At 43.3% G+C, this 19,169-nt stretch overlaps 1 protein-coding gene across 1 annotated transcript in view; it reads left to right on the forward strand.

Annotated features, from left to right (window-relative positions):
- The first annotated feature begins 373 nt into the window (after positions 1–373).
- The window catches only part of Rrp46 (exosome complex component Rrp46), a 128,343-nt gene continuing 109,547 nt past the window's right edge, over positions 374–19,169 (forward strand). Inside the window, exon 1 of the mRNA XM_075691931.1 lies at positions 374–423. Coding sequence (XP_075548046.1) covers positions 389–423 — 35 coding nt within the window. The 5' untranslated portion in view covers positions 374–388. The remainder of the gene's footprint in view (positions 424–19,169) is intronic.

The raw sequence follows: 19,169 nt of genomic DNA on the forward strand, positions 1-19,169 counted from the left end.
GCACCGGTGCAAAAAGACGAGGGAGAGGAACGAGTGGAATTCACCGCTCAATAGAGAGCTCGAAATTCTAGTAGCTTTTGTTACATCCAATGAGATGGATGAAGTTGCGATAACTAATATATTGCAGTTTCACCGCGAATGCGATACAGAGGCAGCCGGTACCGGCGCCGACGCCATATCATGCGCAGTGAGATTTTCCGTGTGCAGAGCAAAACCATTTACAGTGACGACTCGCAGCGGAACGCAAACGACTTGCGCATCTCAAGTCTCACTTTGTGTGCGTACACAGATACGACAATCCTGTGTTTCAAACAAGCCTGCAGAGCTTGCGACAAAGGAGAATGGTATGGTCCGTACCTTACTCGCTTGCCGGGCAGAGTGCAGGACAATGGGCCAGCCTCCTCTCGTTCAAGACACAACCAGGTCTGTTTCCATTTTCTTTCCCTGTCTCCCGTGGTCTGTTGCTGTATACTTCTCACGAACATGTACCAACCCGTCCAGTTAGCGATTCTACAGGGCCACACTTGAGTAAGTCTGGGACTGTGTAGGAAAACTGAAAGAAGCGATATATCACATCATACCTTCAGCAGCGCGTTTCTTCTTTCCGCTATCTCGCCCGCTCTCCCCTGAGCCTGCAGTCATCCTATGTACTTCGTGAGAGATCTTGATAATACCCCAAAAGTACTAGCCGGTATGTCGATCTTGCTATTTGTAGACCGAACGTCTTCCTATGAGATACCCAGATGCGTGCGCCGAGTAAATGACGCTAATTACGGGCTCCTTTGTGGTCGCCAACTCGGCAGATCAAAGAGTGAAAGATGTCGAAGTATAAAAACTCAGGTGCACAAAAATAAAAAGCGGGACGGGGCCATCGCTTGGCTCTCATTAAAAATATATATATATTTGTTTTCATTTCAAGCTTCTCCAAAGTACAAAGCCAGCCGTCCATGGTCACATATCCGCCGCCGTCAGCCACTATATATATCCACCAAAATTTTCTCGCATACCCGTTATTCCGCGTTATAGGATGCTTTTATTTCGCTCCTATAATGTGAAGCGACCTGACGAAGAAGAAGATAGAAACAGAAAAGGGAGCAGAAAAGGGGGGGGGGGAATAATTAAGAAGTCACTAATGGCTACATGCATCATATTTGTTCTGTTTCATTATGTATCGCATCACTACATATTGTACCGGTACATATTGTGCACAATGAAGTTTGGTTGTTTCACATCTATTTTTACCTGGTGCCTGGTTAAGGATGCTTTTCGCTTATAACAAAAGAACGAGATGAGCTCTACAAGAAGGCGAGAGACGGAAGAAAGCATCATAAACTTGCTGCAAAACGTATCGCAATGAGCACTCTGCTTTTCCGATGGCAAGGTTGTGATATTTTACAAGATTCCACTTTCAAATGTAGAATTATACATCGGCCCCGCGGAGAGTTGCATGAACGACCGCCTGACGGAGCACCGCGCCACTGTCAGAGTTCTAGCGGCAGATGGCCACTTGGCTGACCGCTGCCGCAAATGCAAGTATTTGCAAATACGCAAATCCCCGTATTTCGATAATGCACGTGTGCTCAGACGGCTCAGAAGACACATTGATAAGGAAGTTTTCGAAGTTTTTAGATGTTAAGAGCTGCTGATACATAAGTAAGCATAGCGTCTTTGGCACCCACAAAGTTTCCTATCTCGATAGGAACATTCGAGGCCATGGTCTGCAAAGACTTGTCGTCAGTGGTTTATATTTGCGCATTCGCATGAGCGTTTGTCGGCTAATTTGTTCGCGCAAATAAAGGACCCTTGCATGTCCTTGAATAATCAAAATTCGTCAGTAGGATTAACAATTCTTTCGCGCTACAAGCTATCTGGAAAATAATTGATTACATTTTAGTAATTGCTTAGTTGCATTTGTGTGGAAGTAATTGGTCGCTAAAATCATTTACAGTATTTATTGAAGCAATTGTAACTTTAATCGGCAACAGTTCTTTTCTGTTAGGCACCCGAGAAGAGCCTACTTCTGCCTATATATATATCTATATGTGGTAAACAGTGCTTCCCTCCTTTCTGTTGGCGTCGCTCGACAAGGCACTGCACAGATCATACATAACAACGCGCTCCGCTACCTCTGCTTCGGGAGGCAACAATACATTTAACGCTCACTTTTCGTCGATATCCACAAAACAAAAATTCCCCGTTAGCGCAGTTGATTATTTCACCAGTTTTCGTAAGTGAATGTCCCAGTTTAAGTGACTCACTTGTCAATATTGTCTTTGGCATGCATGAGGTCAAAACGACGTAATCATCCAGTACCTCCCACGAACGATGCCATAAAGTGGAAACGTGCACCGCGAACCAACCCATCTTAGTAGTCCCTAGATTGTTGCCTATATCGCTCTAAAAGCATTTCATCATGGAGGAGGAGGAGGAGGAGGAGGAGGAGGAGGAGGAGGAGAAGAAGAAGAAAACTTTATTTAGGTCCTGTACAAGGTGTTGCCACCTGCCTGGCCAGTCCCATGTTGGGATCGGGAGGTCAAGCCTCCTAGCCCTATCACGGGCGTACTGGACAGCCAGGATTTGAGTGATATGATCTGGAGATCTGACCATTCCTAAATACCGAATCCGGGAAATGCCAGGGCCGAGCGACCGGCACTCCCAGAGCAGATGTTCAAGCGTGCATATCTCCTTTTTGTATGCTTTGCATATAATATTCATGTCTGCAATGTTATATATTTCCTTTATTTGTGCAGGTGAATAATAAGACTTTTTTAATTGCCTAAGTGTAACTGCTTGTGCTCTTTTTAGCCTTTAGTGAGGGCGTGGAAACTCCCTCCTTCCCATGTAGTAGTATTTTGTAATTTCATTGTATGTAATGAGCGTATCTCTCTGTAGGTTCTCCAATCCAGCAGAATCAAAACTATATGCAAAAGCGGCCCGGTCTGTAAGGTCGCGGGCGGCGCTGTTGGCCGATTCATTTGGATTGACAGGAATGTCATGAAGTGAACCAAGGTGCGCCGGGAACTAATAAATGTAACGTGTAACATTTCTTTGCCGTTTGTTAATTATTCTCGCAGCAGGTGGGGCAATCTTTCCCCTATTGAAAGCTTTAATAGCTGTTTTTGAGTCACTATATATTTCTGTGAATCTGTCGTCTGTTAGTGCCAATGCAATGGCAACTTGTTCAGCGACTTCAGGTTTGCTAGTGTTGGCCATGGCGCAGTTGGTGCAATTGCCCTGATGATCCACTACCGCCGCCGCGAACTTAGTTCCATCGTTGTAGGCAGCCGAATCAACAAAGCAGGCTCCTCTGCCCCTTTATCCATTTTCTTGATTAACGCCCTGGCTCGTGCAATTCTCCTGTTGAAGTTATGTTTTGGGTGCATATTCCTGGGTAGCGGTGCCACAATTATGTTGTCTGCGAATTATTGATGAACTTTAGTACACTGTGCCGGATCCGTAATGGGGTTGATCATGATCTTGTCCAAGATTGATCTTGCCGTGCTGGTTGTAGATAGTCTCGCTATTTGTGATATTTCTTGAGCCTCCACGATCTGCATGGTCGTGTAGTGTGTTCCTAACTTGAGCAATTTTTCAGTGCTGTTTCCAATTCGGAGACCGAATGCGCTTTTAACAACATTCTTGATCGCTGCGTCAAGCTTCTTGAATTGAATTTGCGTCCAGTTGTACATGCCATCGGCGTATGAAATATGACAGAGTACGATAGAGTTGATTAACCTGATGAGGTTATCTTATTTCATGCCCTTGTGTCTTCCTACCAGGCGTCTGATCATCCTGCACGCGTTATCCGTTTTAAGGGTGATTTTCTTGACCTCGGTATGGTTTCCACCGTTTGCATCAATGAAAAAGCCTAGTACCCTGATAACGTTGCCTCTGGGTATATTGACACCATTTTCTGTAAGTAGGTGTATATCGCTTTTCGATAGAGGTTTCCAGCCCTTAGGCCTGCCCCCTTTTTCACGTCTATAAAGTAGCAACTCCGATTTATGTGGGGAGCAACTGAGTCCAGTGGGTCTCAGGTATTCCTCCACCGTCCTGATCGCTTCAGTCAGTGCGTCCTGTATTTGCCCTTCACTGCCACCAGCACACCATGCAGTGACATCATCAGCATATATGGTACGGTCAATGCCCTTACTGTTGCCCAGCTTTCTGGACAAACCAATCATGCACAGGTTGAAAAGGACGGGAGAGATCACCGATCTTTGGGGGGTTCCTCGATCTCCGGGCTGAACCATTTCCGAGTTTGTGTCTCCGACGTTTATCTTCGCCGTGCGTGCATCGAGAAAGGATCTGATGTATTAAACATCCTCAACCCGAGTCCAACGTCTTCTATCGTTTTGAGGATGTACTCATGCTTGATGCTGTCGAACGCTTTTTCCAAGTCTAATCCAAGTATGGCCTTAGTATTTCTAGAATATCCGTCGAGTATGTGGTGTTTAATTTGTTTCATGGCATCCTACGTGGAAAGTGAGGACATAGAACACAGCATGTTGTTAGTGTATATATTGTTGTGCTCTAAGTGGTCTTTTAGCCTATTAAGGATTGCGTGTTCAGCGACCTTCCCCACGCATGACGTAAGTGATATTGGCCTTAAGTTGTCCAAGCTTGGAGGTTTACCCGGTTTCAGTATTAGTATAACTTATCATTAGTAAGCGCTATTTACTTTCACTCAGTTAACGTTCTGGCATTACTGATATTATTCCGCCATTCAAGTAAAAAAATTGAGGGGCCCAATTTTGCCTGCTTCTACCAACTCCAATACCAATAAGCCAATTCGCAAGCGAAAAGCCGTGAGCATCTTAGGTATCCTACGCACCTGCATGCTTCTTATTTCTACATTTGGTCATTCTCTGATAGTTACCAATGCCAAACACGCACTTAATACAAAACAATAGAACGCTATTTTGCCAATCATGGCCATTACGACCGCTTCTCTAGTAAATGTTATGAATATCCGCCTAGTTTGCGCCCACTTGTGTGCGCGCTACACTACGAGGCTACTCGCAACAAAAATTGTCGTAAGAAAGCTTCTTTTTGCAGGTATTGGCCGTTATATAATTTATTTTATTCTTGAAATTTTGAATTCTTGGCGTGTACTCTTTTATAATGTGTGGTTATCATTGTCGTCTGCTGATATTTGTTTATGTATTATTTACTGCTTTACTGCGCAATAGCAGTCATTGTTCGCCGTTTTACTGAACACTGGTAAACGTTATGAAAAACATTGGGTACTACATATATGCGGTGTTGTAAAATAATAAATAAAAGAAAAAGTTCTTTATACACACTGGATCCCGGCTCTCGGGCATTGAGAATAATGAGGTAGCGAATGCAATCATCTTGCTTGATTTCGTGTTCGACTCATTCCATATCTCTAGCTGTCATAGAGACCGTCACTGGCTATGAACAAAAGATATGCGCGGCTGTGCGTTTAACTGCAAAATATACAAGGTCGTCAAAGCGTAAACACGTTTCGTGAACGAGCGCCGCCATTTTTCTCGTGAATACGAAACAGCCGATATTGCTGTAACGGAGCCGGGCAAGTATATTTGCGCCGTCAGCATGGGGGCATTGCCATGATGAAGGCCCCCGATTAAGTCCCATCAGCTATAGCTTCTGAGGTTGTGAATTGATTTTGTAATATGGCTTCAGTACGGCGGTTTCACAATAGTGCACGTGATAGAAACCCGACATAGGAAAAATCGCAACAGAGTAGCATTTGTTTGCTACGTGAGATGAAGCAGCCCTTCAGATTAAGCGTCGGATAAGGAACAAAGCAGGGGGCCTTCGTCTAGAAGGAGTGCAGGCAATGAAAGTAGCCACGCTGCACTCGATACGCAGCTGTTGTTTCCCATCCAAGCAGCAAACATTGTTCCTCCTCTCGACGTGTTCTCCGTCATTTTGCTGCCCCAGGTCGACGTGCGGCGCAACATCGATGCCCTCGCACTGTTCTTCGATCTGGTACTCACGTGGCGACCTTCGTTCACTCTGACAGCTCGTTTCTGTATATTGTGGTGCAATAGTATCAGCAAAGCATTTAGGCGATCAGCGTGCTAAATTACAGCGGATTAACGTCCTTGAATACTTTCTGTCGCGATCTTTCGCTTCTTTACTAAGATAACTTTGTCATTAACCACCTTGATACAAACAACGTTAGCTCAATGCCTTTGGCATTGGGTTCCTTGTTCCTTTTTTTCAGAGTTCACTTTTACGGAGCAAAGTACACAAAAGTTACGTGAAGACAGTTCGAAACAGTGACGAGGCGCTGCGTCGGCTGCCGTTACTGACGCCATCTCTATGAAGGTTTATCGCAATTATTGCACCTAATTATATGCTTTAGTTAATTACGACACACTCTTCAGGGTTCTAACCTGTACTTACAGAAGCGCCAATTGCAAACAAAATGTTTTAGCTCCGTATGTAGTCGCGTTTGTATTTCGTGACAATTTGTAAATCTCAGGAGCGCGGATGAGCTTTCAAAATTTCATTTCATTTAATATTATTAACCTAAAGACTCCATTCGGGGTATTACATAAGAGGTGGTTAACATGCATGCACAAGAAAAGGCAGGTGTTACGGTGAAATACAAGTATGAACAGTTTCCAGAAATTCTAAATGACATGTGATAGCAGCGACATTGAAGGGTAGTTCGTTCCAGTCTTTGGCAGGCCGAGGAAAAACTGAAGCTTGAAAAGTGACATTCCCTGCTCGAGGACGAGAAACGTGGCTGGTGCGCTGTGATATACGTGAAGATGATGGCGTGACGTAAGGTGGGCGGTTTAGCGAGCTGTAAAATAAAATTTGATAAAGAGAGAGCGTGGCAATATGAGGACGAAAAGCAAGAGATGTGAAGCTAGATTTTGCCTTTAAGAGTGAAATGCTGAGGTTATATGAGTATGAAGAATGGATTAATATAGTCGCACGATTCTGAATTGATTCCAGTGCATTGATGATATATGTTTGATGAGGGTGCCAGATAGCGTGGCATGTTCTAGTTGTAATCTGACAAATGATTTGTATGCGAGTAGTTTGACCTGCTGTGGAGCACGACGAAGGTGACGTTTCATAAACCCAAGGGTCTTCGCTGACGAAATTACGTTAGTCGCATGCGCATTCCAAGAAAAGTCGTGGGACAGGGTTGTGCCTAAGTATTTATAGGCTAGAACTTATTCCAGTCCGTCGTTTGAGATTGCGTAAGTAGAAAGGTAAGGACTACGACGGCGGAAAATTCAAATAAATTTGCACTTGTTAGGGCCCAAGCCCACTTGCCAACGGTTGCACCAGTTTTGCACGTTATTAAGATAATTCTGAAGAGATGCATGGTCAGAGATGTTATACAAAGCACAATAAATCAGACAGTTGTCAACGAGCATGCGACTGGGACAAGATAATGCAGCGGAAGATCGTTTATGTATATTAGGAAAAGAATCGGTCCCAATACTGAGCCTTGACGGACGCCTTAAGTGATAGGGAGGGGTTTGGAGGAGAAGTTATTGACAAGGACAAACTGGGAGCGATTAGTAAGAAATTCTTTTAACCATTCTACTACGTGAGGATCTAAGTTCAATCTGGGTAGCTTCATTAGTAAGCGGTTATGAGGCACTCTGTAAAAAGCTTTAGAGTAGTCTAAAAAATGACGTCGGTTTAACGTTGTTATCAAGATTAACGCGCAGATCATCAAGGAAGATAAGTAGTTGTGTTTCACATGAAAAGGATGAAAGAAGTTTACCGAGTCTAAAAAGTTCATGATATGCAGGTGCATGGCATGTATATGCAAGGGACGCTAGTTAATGAAATGGGTTGTTGGTAGATTAAGGGGGAGTCATTGTTACCAGCTTTAAATACTGAAACGACCTTTCCCACTTTCCAATCATTCGGTAAGGCACCTGCAGACAATGATTGCGGGAAGAACAGAGTGAAAGATGCCGCGTATATAAGCTAAGTACTCATTAGGATCTTTGAGTTAATTTCGTCTACACCACAAGAAGTACATATTTTTTTTTCAATGATTGACAAAATGTCATCTATCGAAAACACAATGGGTGGCACATGCGATGTTATGTTAATACGTAGCGGAAAGCCTGGAAAGGTAGTATATTTTTTAAACACGGGAAAAAATGCGATATTGAAAATATCAGCGCAATCGTCGTTCGTGGCGGTGTTGCCTGCTGCATTCGTCAAGCGGGTAGTGCGAGCTTCTTGAGGATTTAAGATGCGCCAGAACTGCTGAGTATTTCGAGTAAGTAGCTGGGGTAGGTCAACATTATAAAAGGTTTTTAGCATTGCGTGCGGCACTCAGGCAGGCGTTAGCTGCCATGTAGTAGTTTGACCATGCCTCGGTGCTTCCAAGACGCGTGGCTAGTCGGGAGCGACGTTTCTTTTTGTTTTTATGCGTCTTTAATTCTTTGGTGAACCATGGCTTATTTTGATTCGTGTGCATATTTATTCTTGGTATATATTTGTTTACGAGTTCATTAATTTTGTTTCTAAATAGTGTCCTGTTTCCTTGAGCTGAGTGCAATGTCACGATACCGCGTGCCACGTGTTATACCAAAGGGATTACAGGGCACAGGAAGTGCTCTTAATCACGGCCGCTTCTTAATAGACGACGCTGTGAAAACATAATAATAAATACTGAAAAAAACACCATAAAGCTGGCTATGTACTCACACGGGCTGGTATTTGTCACTGGGAGCTGTATTGAGGAAGGGTGCGCGACGAAGGCAAATGCGACACTCAGTGCTTCGCAATAGACCATGGTCCCGATCCTCTCTATTTAATGCTCCAGTGACGCTCCGCTGGTAATTCGAAAACTTAAAGTACTTTCGCCGTAATCCGTTGTTTCAGTAGCTCCGTGATGTTGCTAATTGTCATGTTAGCTATAACTATATAAAGCCAACAGACAACGAAGCCAAGGAAAGCATCGAAGAAATAAACTGTGGTTGAAATTGGAATGTAGAACATAATGAAGGAGAAGGGGAAAATGAAAGTGGGCGAAAAGATAACTTGTCGCCAGTGAAAAACTGAACCAGTTGGCTACCACTCCATGTGCTAGACCTACGAAACATAAATACCCAAGTTAGTGGAGGAGTTGATAGCCGTCGCCGTATCAGAATTGGTAGTGCAACGCACGCGTAATGCGAAGGTTGTGAATTCGGATCCCACCGGCGACAAGTTATCTTTCCGTCCACTTTCATTTCCCCTTTTCTTTATTATTTTCTATATTCCATTTTTAACCACAGCTAATTTCCCCGATGGCTTCATTGTCTGTTGGATTTTTCTGGTCATAATTAACAAAAATCGAGCCCCTCGGTTCCCCTTCTCTCGTTTAGTGATGGTGTCATTGAATTCATAAAGTAAGCGTAGTGCAGATATGACGGCCCTAATGTCTACTTCAGAGCTCCATATTTGAAAATTGTACACGAGTTAAGCAATCTGCTGAGTAAACCATAAATATGATCGCGTTGGCGCAAACAAGGACGGACGGAAAAGGACAAGGGGAGCCCCAACCAAGGTGGCGCTCCCCTTGTTCCCTTTCGTCCTTGGTCTACTCAGCAGTATGTACCGACTAGCCGAGTAACATGTACTTCTGGAGTTCAACAATCTGCCTTTCGTTTCTTTTTTTTTTTTCGCTCTAACATGGCGTTTACAACAAACTGCGACACCAAGAAATTAACGCAGCGCGAGATCCATGAGCAGCATTACTTCACGACGCGGCGGCTGCGACTTATACTACGGTGCGCGGGAGAGGGAAAAAAAAGGGAACAGCACTAAGGTTAAGCTGGCTGCACCCAGCCAGTGTACGAGAAGATAGCAAGCGAGCGCCGTGGCTGAAGAAGTCAGCCGAATCATCATCTGTGCTGGGAGAGCGAGCAAACCACCTAGGAAGTTTATCCAATGTATAGGAAGCAAACGAAGTGGTTCTCACGAGCGGACTCTGCGCGCTAACGCGATCGCTTGTCTGCCACTGATGCTGCGTGAGCACATGGGAGCCGCACAGCGCGTTTCTCACTAGTTATTGTTGTCACCACTCCAATCATGGGGCTAAACGGTTCTTCTTCTCTCTTTTTTTTCATTTTCTTTTTCAGTCAAGCTGTTATGCGACTGGAAGGGCTTGAAAACGTTATATGCTGGTTTCCCCGGTGTGTCAAAAAGCTGAGTCATTCACCGGGTTTATATATCAAAGAAACTCTCATCTCATGTTGGTGGCGACGTGAAGGCAAATTCTGAAGTGTCTGGGTTAATGAGCAAATGAAGTGAATTGCTAGAGCCTCGTTTTCTGCCTGTGAAACGACTGCACATTTACTCCGCTCACCTAGAAGAACTAACGATAGCACAAGTTTTATGATTGTAGAGCATAGAATCCATATTCTGGGCGATCAGTGCAGAAAGGTATAAATGCGTAGGTTTGCACACTCTTACTTAACAAACGTAATTTTCAAACCACCTAGGAAGTTTATCCAATGTTCTAAAACATATTCAACGTGTCATAAAGTTACCAAACCAAAGATGGGGGAATCTTATGAGCGATGTGTGGGCTAAGCTAGAAGAGCGTGAGTAAATACGGGATTTGTAAAGAAATTTCCCAAATAACCAAGTGTTATACGGTCGTTATCCGCTATGTTTCCCAGAGTCCCGAGAGAGCTGTACTGTGTACCGAGTTCTCATTTGGCGAAAATTGAAGAAATGTCAAGTGTAATGTGCGGCAAAACATTAACGTTTCTTGCTTAGGTGTGAGTTTCTCAAATAGTTAGTCCACCCTCATTTTCCCTCTATTTCTGTGCGTTTTACGAGGAGCCTGCGGTGTCACCGCTTAACTAAAGAGGCACTTTCGTTATATGTAATGAAAAGAAGAGACACAGCATGGCTGATGAGGGATAGTGACGGCCTGGGCAACAAACTACGCAGGCAAGCGCTCTTGGGTGTTATAAGTATGTTTTACTAATGACGCAGAATTTAGCTCAATGTCGTCGTCCAACTATATCTGTCACAGAGAGCAAATTTAATGAAAATGGTCTGGCATGCAATAAGAGCTAAATCTTTGCCTAAGATTAACAGCATTTGGAAAAGATTCATACAGCATGTGCTCAAAAGCGTTTTACAGCCGTTGTCCACTACATTTTCCTAATATACCGAGAGAACTCTACGTCACAAGAAGATTAAATTTGGTGAAAATGGGCGCCAGACTAAGTGTATGTGCGGCGCACCTTTAACGCTTGTAGCCCAATTTCAAGCTTTGAAAATAATCATTAAATCCTAGTTTTCTGTTTTCATTTTTTCGTACGTAATACGAGGCACGTAATAAGTTTACCGATATCTTATGTGAAATAAACGATGAAGTTGATAGTATGACGGAAGCCCGTTTGGTCGGGATGATGCATACTTAAAAGGAAGAGGTCTGGACACCGATCAAAATGGTATAAAATGGTTTAAATGGTTTAAAATAGTGCCTTAGTCATGTTTTGAGACACACATAAAAAGGAGCGCCAGCTCTGCCGCTTGTTTCATTGTGAACAAGGCTCCCGTGGGGGAGTCGAAACGACATTAACTATCTTAGTCCATTTCGGTCGGTGTCCAGACCTCTTCCATTTAAGTATGTGAAATAAACGAGCAACGTAGTTTACATTTAGTGAAAATAAGGGGCAGTTTGTGGGTGATATGTAGGCAAAGCTCAAATTGTGGGAGGTTATTTTGACTTTCGCAGTAAATACATTTCCAAGTGCTTCAGAGCGCTATCTATGTGTTTAAATAATGACATGAAATTCACTTAACTGTAATGAAATGACTATAACAACCACCAAGATCAAACTTGTTTAAAAAGTGGGGAAAGCACGAGAACACTGTGCTTGATGTTCATGTAAAGTTAACTGAGTGTAGGTAAAGTACGATATTCGCTAAAAATTTCTTTTAAAATTTCTGGAAAGCGCTCTATGCAGGCAATGTTTTTAAGGTACGGCTTAATGAGAAGCAACTGAAATTCTTCATGCACCCGCTCAAAAGAGACCGCTTGGCTTGAAACCTGGCTGTGATTCGGCAAGGTCGTTCAAGCACCACTACAGCGTTTGCAGAATCAAGCCATGCTGATATGGTCGTTCAGCTCATTCTACTGCAGTGCTTCCGGTATGCTTCTCAACCACAGAGTACTTTCAGTAAAAAATTTTGTTAAATATAACTTAGCCGTCTGGTTATTTAAGATAACATGTAATCCTCCTCCAGTAAATATATTTTCTGAGGCTGCTTTGGTTGACTTAAACAGCACAGGATTTGCAGCTAACAACAATTTCTTATTGCCACTAATTAATTATTATGGAAAACAATTATGGAAAACAATCTGGATATTCACAGCATTATCTACTTGGAACAGCCTCCCACTAGATGTCAAGTGCTCTTCGTCTTTAGGTTTCTTCAAGAAAACATTATTCACTTTTCTACTAGGTAGCCAAAATAATCCACATATCTAAGCTATTCACTTCACTCCTGCTCATTTTCTTTCCGTTCTTCATTTTTTAGATTTTTTTTCTCATTTGAAGCCTTTATAAATATTTTTGGTTTGTTTTGTTGCGAATGCCTTAAACTACTGTTTTAATTCTACGACTAGATATTGACTTTATATTATTTTGCAGTTTGTACTACATTTATTTTGTATAATCTTCCACTTAGTGACTACTGTATTGCTATTCTGTGCTGTGTATTTCCTCTAATATATATATTTTCTGACGGGAGGTCCCCTTTCAACCACATGCTCTGGGACCTCCTCCTGCATACTTGTGTAAGCATGTATGTCTCCACCTTATTAAAGAAATAAACTGAAACTGAAGTATGCTCTCAGTTTTCTTGTGAACTAATTTATCTGTACATTGTAGAAACGAATAATAAATGATGGCCTATGTACATTTTAATGCGAAGCATCCTTTGCCTCATTCGAGGCCCTTTGTAATACGGGACCGATAGCGGATTGAACCTGTCTCACAGCACAGAAGATAAATGGCCTAACCGTTAGGCAACAATGTTTCTTTTCTCTCTTTACTGCCTCGCTGTCCTTCAGATGAACACAAGATACGCTACACAAATGCAAATATAGACAATGCAAATGCAAAGGGCATTCTTTTTTGCCCAATACCCATATAATCCAAAACATTGACCCACTCAGGTGGTTCAGGAAGTACACACTACAGTTCTTAAAATTAAATTATGGGTTTTTACGTGCCAAAACCACTTTCTGATTATGAGGCACGCCGTAGTGGGCGACTCCGGAAATTTCGACCACCTGGGTCTCTTTGTTGTGCATTCAAATCTAAGTACATCGGTGTTTTCGCACTTCGTCCCCATCGAAATGCGGCCGCCCTGGCCGAGATTCAATCCCGCGACCTCGTGCTTAGCAGCCTAACACCACAGCCACTAAGCAACCACGGCGGGTACACTACAGTTCTGTCGTGCAGCACGCTTTCTATAAAGTTCGCCCGAATTGAGCGCACATTTATCATGCAGGAAATTAATTTCATATGGTCAATGGGTAACTCTTTCTTGACGGTGCGCTATAGGACGTCCCAGTGGAATGTCGGATCCCAACAGTCTGTAAATACTTGTTCCAGTGGTTCAGGTTTCTTCTCTTTTCTAAAACAAGCAATTTGTCTTCCATGGTACAAATATTTCATGAGGCCACATTTTAAGACTAATGCTGTCAATGTGCAATTTAAAGGAAAAGGCTTTTGTCGGATGGTTTAACTGCCATTTTCTGTGCCTTGCTTAAGACATTTTGCCTTGGGCCTCCACATTATAATAAGCGACATACGGGTATGGGTAACAAGTCGTCAATCTGGTCCTTGCATAACTTTTTATTTGAAACAGTACAGAGATAGTGAATAAAAAACCGCTCGTTTAACACTGTGGAAGCCATTACTACCTCATGTAAGTATCTGGTGGAAGCTGCATACATGTCTTGGCTCGATGACACAATTAATTTAGGAAGAAATTTACGTAACTGTACTTTCATAACTCTTCGTAAGAATTAGGGTGGTTGCTTGGGCTAGTTTGTAATTCACGATAAAAATAACGTACAGCGAGAAGGACAAGGACCGCGAGAGACTCCGCTGACTTCCAACAATATTTTATTGCGTTGCCACATCATGTGTATATGTATACGAGAGGGTGCATGCGCTTTCTTCAAGTGACCATGTTCTTAATACAATGGCTTGCTGTTAGAACACCCCTTGCGACTGCCTCTCATTTTCTGCGCATGCCAACTATATTATATACGCACATGATGTGGCGACGCAACTAAGTATTGTTGGAACTCAGCGCAGTGTATGTCGTCTCTCGCAGTCCTTCGCGCTGTACGTCATCTTTATCTTCGCAACAATTTGTCATTTTGCCACGCCTACATCTCCCGCGCCAGAGCGTACTAACTTTACGTTTGGCGCCTGCGTCACGTGCCAGTTTCTTGCGACCTCCCCTCGTGGCAGCTCGAGATTCGAGACGCTCTGCTAAACTGCACCCGCTTTCTAGACCGGCCCACATTGCCCGCTCCTCTCCTCGTAGCAGCTAACGACACGCAGAAGCTGTGCGACATCACACCACCTTCGAGATCGGCCCAGGAACAACAGGTTGTAACAGCAGCACATGCTGCTTGGGCTACTTGGTACATAGCTAATGTTGATAACATAGTAACATTTATTCACCGGTGTGCGCACTCCATCGTTGTTTTAGGATAGAAATAGGTGCGTACAGCTTTAAAGCGCTTGGTAACCGATCACGTCACGATCCGTATTTCCCTCGCTTATGCCCCCATGCAGCACCTATGCAGAACCTTACAATCGGCATGTCGTAAAGTGTCGTCGAACGGCCGAAGCAGAAATTATGTCGTCGGTGTAACTCGATCGTCGTCACCGTCGTCTTGCTGCTGTCGTCACAGACAAGCTCACGTCAGACACATGTGATAGGTGTTCGACTTACACGAACACCTCGGAACACCTGGCAACGCTTTGCGCAATCCCAAATAATGCTGGGTCGCCAGCTGCCAGCAACATGCTTCGCATAACATACACTCCCACAGTGCACGGGACCTTTATTTGTCGTTATTTAGGCACCCAATAAATTTCTTTGTGTGCACACATGACCACCGTGACGATAGGCTGCAATTCAACTAAATGAGTTTAGCCTTGTATAATAAAAAGATAGATGTTTCCTCGGTTGTCATTCATACGCATAAGCAAAAGCATTCTGCGTGATAGTTGGCCGCTGGCTCCTAAACTAATAATTTGCGAGAGCAACGTGTTCCTGCGTTGTATAATATATAGCACTCGTGTGCCTTAATTGGAGAACGAAACCGGCACCTTGATACCGAGAAAGCTAACTGCCTACGACTTTAGTTATCTTTTTCCAATAAATACAAAAATCGCAGACAGCTACTGCGAGTTCATGAATCAGCATGTCTTCTCGCCTTACGTCTGGCCATGTATAGCAATTGCCATGATCGTTTCTCTAAGAAAATAGTGAAATTGCCTCCAGAGCATATTTTTAGACTTGGCGTAACTTTAAAAAATAATTTTCTGTACAAAGCTTATTGCTGTTTATAAACTGGAACAGTGTAAGAAGGTTGCTATGGAAAATCCCATTATTTGAAAATTGTAGTTGCAAAGAACGTAATAAAAAAGCAGCACTAATTGAGAGAATTTTTTCTCCAATTGAGAAATGGAGGAAAAAAAATATTCCACAGCTTTCACATTCGCTTAGAATAAAAGAAACACACTACATACGAAAAAGTGTTGCAAGCTGTTACAAATCATGCGCAATGAAGAGTCCGAGCATAACCTGTGACAAACATGAGTGATCTCTACTCAAGCTAAAATACTATAGTTCACTTCAAAATAAAGCGCATATTAAGTCACTTACAGGCAAAAGTTATCATGACATTAAAATGAAATAAAGCAGAAGATCACATGAAATCACAAAACGTTACCTCGATATTAAAATTGCATGACATAAATAACATTACTCAAAAGAAAATAACAATGCGTTAGGTAATCAGCTGACGAGTGCATACGAAAATCGAGCAGGGCTCTTACTAAGATTACACAATATAATGCCAAGTTCCGTCTTTTGCAAGCAAAGCAGTGCCATTCGTGTATAACGATCTTCATACGCCATAGATTTTGCTGGCCGCATATGGTGAACGACGCTCTTGAACCACGGTTTTCTTTTTTATATCTTTGGCCGTACTTAATTTTCCTTACGTACACCCTGCCAAAACCACGCACTGCAGACCACGTGCAAATGAGAATTGACCTACTGTAACCATGCATTATAAAAAGAAAGGCGTTTCCCTAGGAGCCATTCATACGCGGAAGCAAAAGCAGTCTGCGCATAGATATGGAGCGACCGTATCGGGAACAAGCTCTCCACCTCCGTAGCCTGCATCTCAAGAATGTGCGTGAAGTAAGGACGAAAATTAGGCGCACATCTATGTGGCCAGACGTCGCGCTACAGTGAGCGGCAAGGAGACTTCAGTCAGGCGAAAACCTGGCTTCGCAAGGAGATAGCCTCTTAAGGCGCCGATGAAAAATTGAAGCTGACGCAAGCTTACACAACGTAAGCTTCTTTCATCCGTTAGTATCCAGAGGTCTTCCTGCGGGCGCAGCACACAGACCCGCACGGCGAGGGCAGCTCGGTGGCGCATGAGTGCTCGTTTATCTAAAGATCCTCTCCGAAGAAAATTATGGCTACACACATTAGCCTCAAACGAAGGAGGATGGTGCTTATCTCGAAAGCCGTGTGTCCCCCATATAATGCAGCGTACTACGAGAGTGGTGCCGAACAATATAATTAGCACTCACTAATTCTTACATACAAGTAACACGTCGACCAGAGACTCTATATAACATCTTCTTTTTTTAATTCTTCACAGAAATGCCGCATCCTTGGAAAGCTCCGCAATAAATTCCAACTGAAACGAAAATTGGGGCTGCGTAAAAAGCTTAGTTTCCGGTAGTGTAGATATCCCGCATCCACCGTACAAAATTTTTCATTTGAAATACGAATGAATGCGTCACGAAACGTTCCCAAATGTAGACGTCTTTAGTAATGAAATAGAAATATATATATATATATATATATATATATATATATATATATATATATATATATATATATATATATATATATATATATATATATATATATATATATATATATATATATATATAGGTATACCTAAGGCTGCTTATATAAGTGTGACGTTAAAGGACGACTGCAACAAAATTCGAAATATATGTGAGTAGTATATACTATTGAAGCAACCTTGCCAACGCTACAAGGCTGGTAATTGTTTAATTTTCTTATTAGCAGCCTTTAAATAGCGCCTAAGCAGGCGACGCATGAACCTGGTGATTAGTGGATATTGACGCAAACCTCAGCACGTCGCCTGACATACTTTTCAACGCGTCGCGGTCTGCCGCGGGCGGGTGCTTAATCTCAGCGGTCATGCTCAGGAGTCGTTCGTTCTTAGCATTACGCCACTTCAAGCGGGCGGTAATCGTGCCACGAATAATTACGATGTACGTGTTGATATGTCTCTAGCAATACGGTCGCCTATAAATATCTTATATTCCAGGGGTGAAAATGCGCAGTTGTCAGGCTCTGTCAAAGGCCATGAAAATCCCAAGTCAGCTTTACAAAGTACCTGGCTACTTGCATGAGAATTGACCAGAGTTTATCGGAAAACATGATCTTTAACAGGCAGTCCCAAATGTCTCACCAAGCGTTACCCTCGCTCTAGTGACAGGTGATTGTCCTCAGCGGCGCGCATCCACGCGGACCGGTCTCCGTGGTTACTCTCGAATTCACTCACTGACTCCAAGATGTCCGCCTACAGCAGTTTGAAGGACACGGTGCTGCGAAGTTTTATATAGTCCGTCCTCGGTGTCAGCGGGGCTGTAACATAGGGGCAAACAATGTACTCGGCCGACACGTGGCAACTGACCAAGGAGCATTGCGGTGGCTCGCTGGGCCTTCGACTGACGTCGGATCGAACGGCGGCAAACGGTAAACTCGAGATAATGTACCGCCATGCGCCGTTTTCATCCACGGCGCGATATCGACCTACGTGCACAGCCAGTCTCTACTCTTAAGCTTTTGCTCCGGCTTTGATTATCTCCCGATCGTTGAGCGTAGACGACACGCGTGTACTTGTCACTCTCTGTATCGCGTGGCGTCCATTTTCTCCGGTAACACCTACTCCCAATGTGCCCGCATCCGCACCGGTCACACCAACAAAGAGCGCAAAACAATACGCATCAAGGATAACCGGAAATCGCAGTACAATATTTCCAAGTCCGCGCGGAGCAATGCGCCTCAGTCGATATAAGACGGGTCGATAAGGTTTTCGTCTCAGCGCTCACGCAAGCCTACAAATCCATTTGTCACGCGCTTGATGCATTTTATGAACGGAGTCGCTGGAAGGAAATTTCGTCTAATGTGCGGGGATTCGATTACAGCCGTACCCCGCGCTCACTTGCCCACCTTCTTGATAAAGCACCCCGGGTGACATCTGGCCCACTTTTGCAAGGTGAAATAAACTGGTAAAATTTTTTTTTCAGTTCTGCTATTCCCGTTATTGAGATCATTTGAGGTGGGCCTTGTACGTAATGTGAATACACAACTTCAAACAATGTAACGTGAGAACAAAATGTTTTGCATAATGGCGCGACTTAAAGGAGACGTTCACAACTCTTGATGCTACTGGCTATTCCGAATCACGTAGTCAGTGAAGTGACGCTCAACACAGAGCATAACGCCAGCTATATAACTGCCACGGCTTTCAATGTGCAATTTGTTCTATACCTCTAGACGTCCTTCTTACGCATAAAGTAAGTAAGTTGTCTAGTAGTGTGTCTGTACACAATGCGAGGCTATCATAAGGAAGCTTAAAATGAAAAACGCTTGAAACAGGGAGAGATTATAGAGTAGCGGGAAGAGACATTTTTACATATTTTACAAATATGCGAAAAAATTTAAATAAAATAAAAACCTATCTATGTAAACATCAGAAGCCATAGCTATCTTGGGTTGTCACTTCCATGAAGTGCTTGTAAAGTCGGCCCCGCGCATATGTCTAGTTCATGTGGAGCAGCCAGAGTGCAGAGCCCGAAAGAAGA

The sequence above is a fragment of the Dermacentor variabilis genome, chromosome 5, assembly GCF_050947875.1.
Source record: "Dermacentor variabilis isolate Ectoservices chromosome 5, ASM5094787v1, whole genome shotgun sequence".
NCBI classification, from domain to species: Eukaryota; Metazoa; Arthropoda; class Arachnida; order Ixodida; family Ixodidae; genus Dermacentor; species Dermacentor variabilis.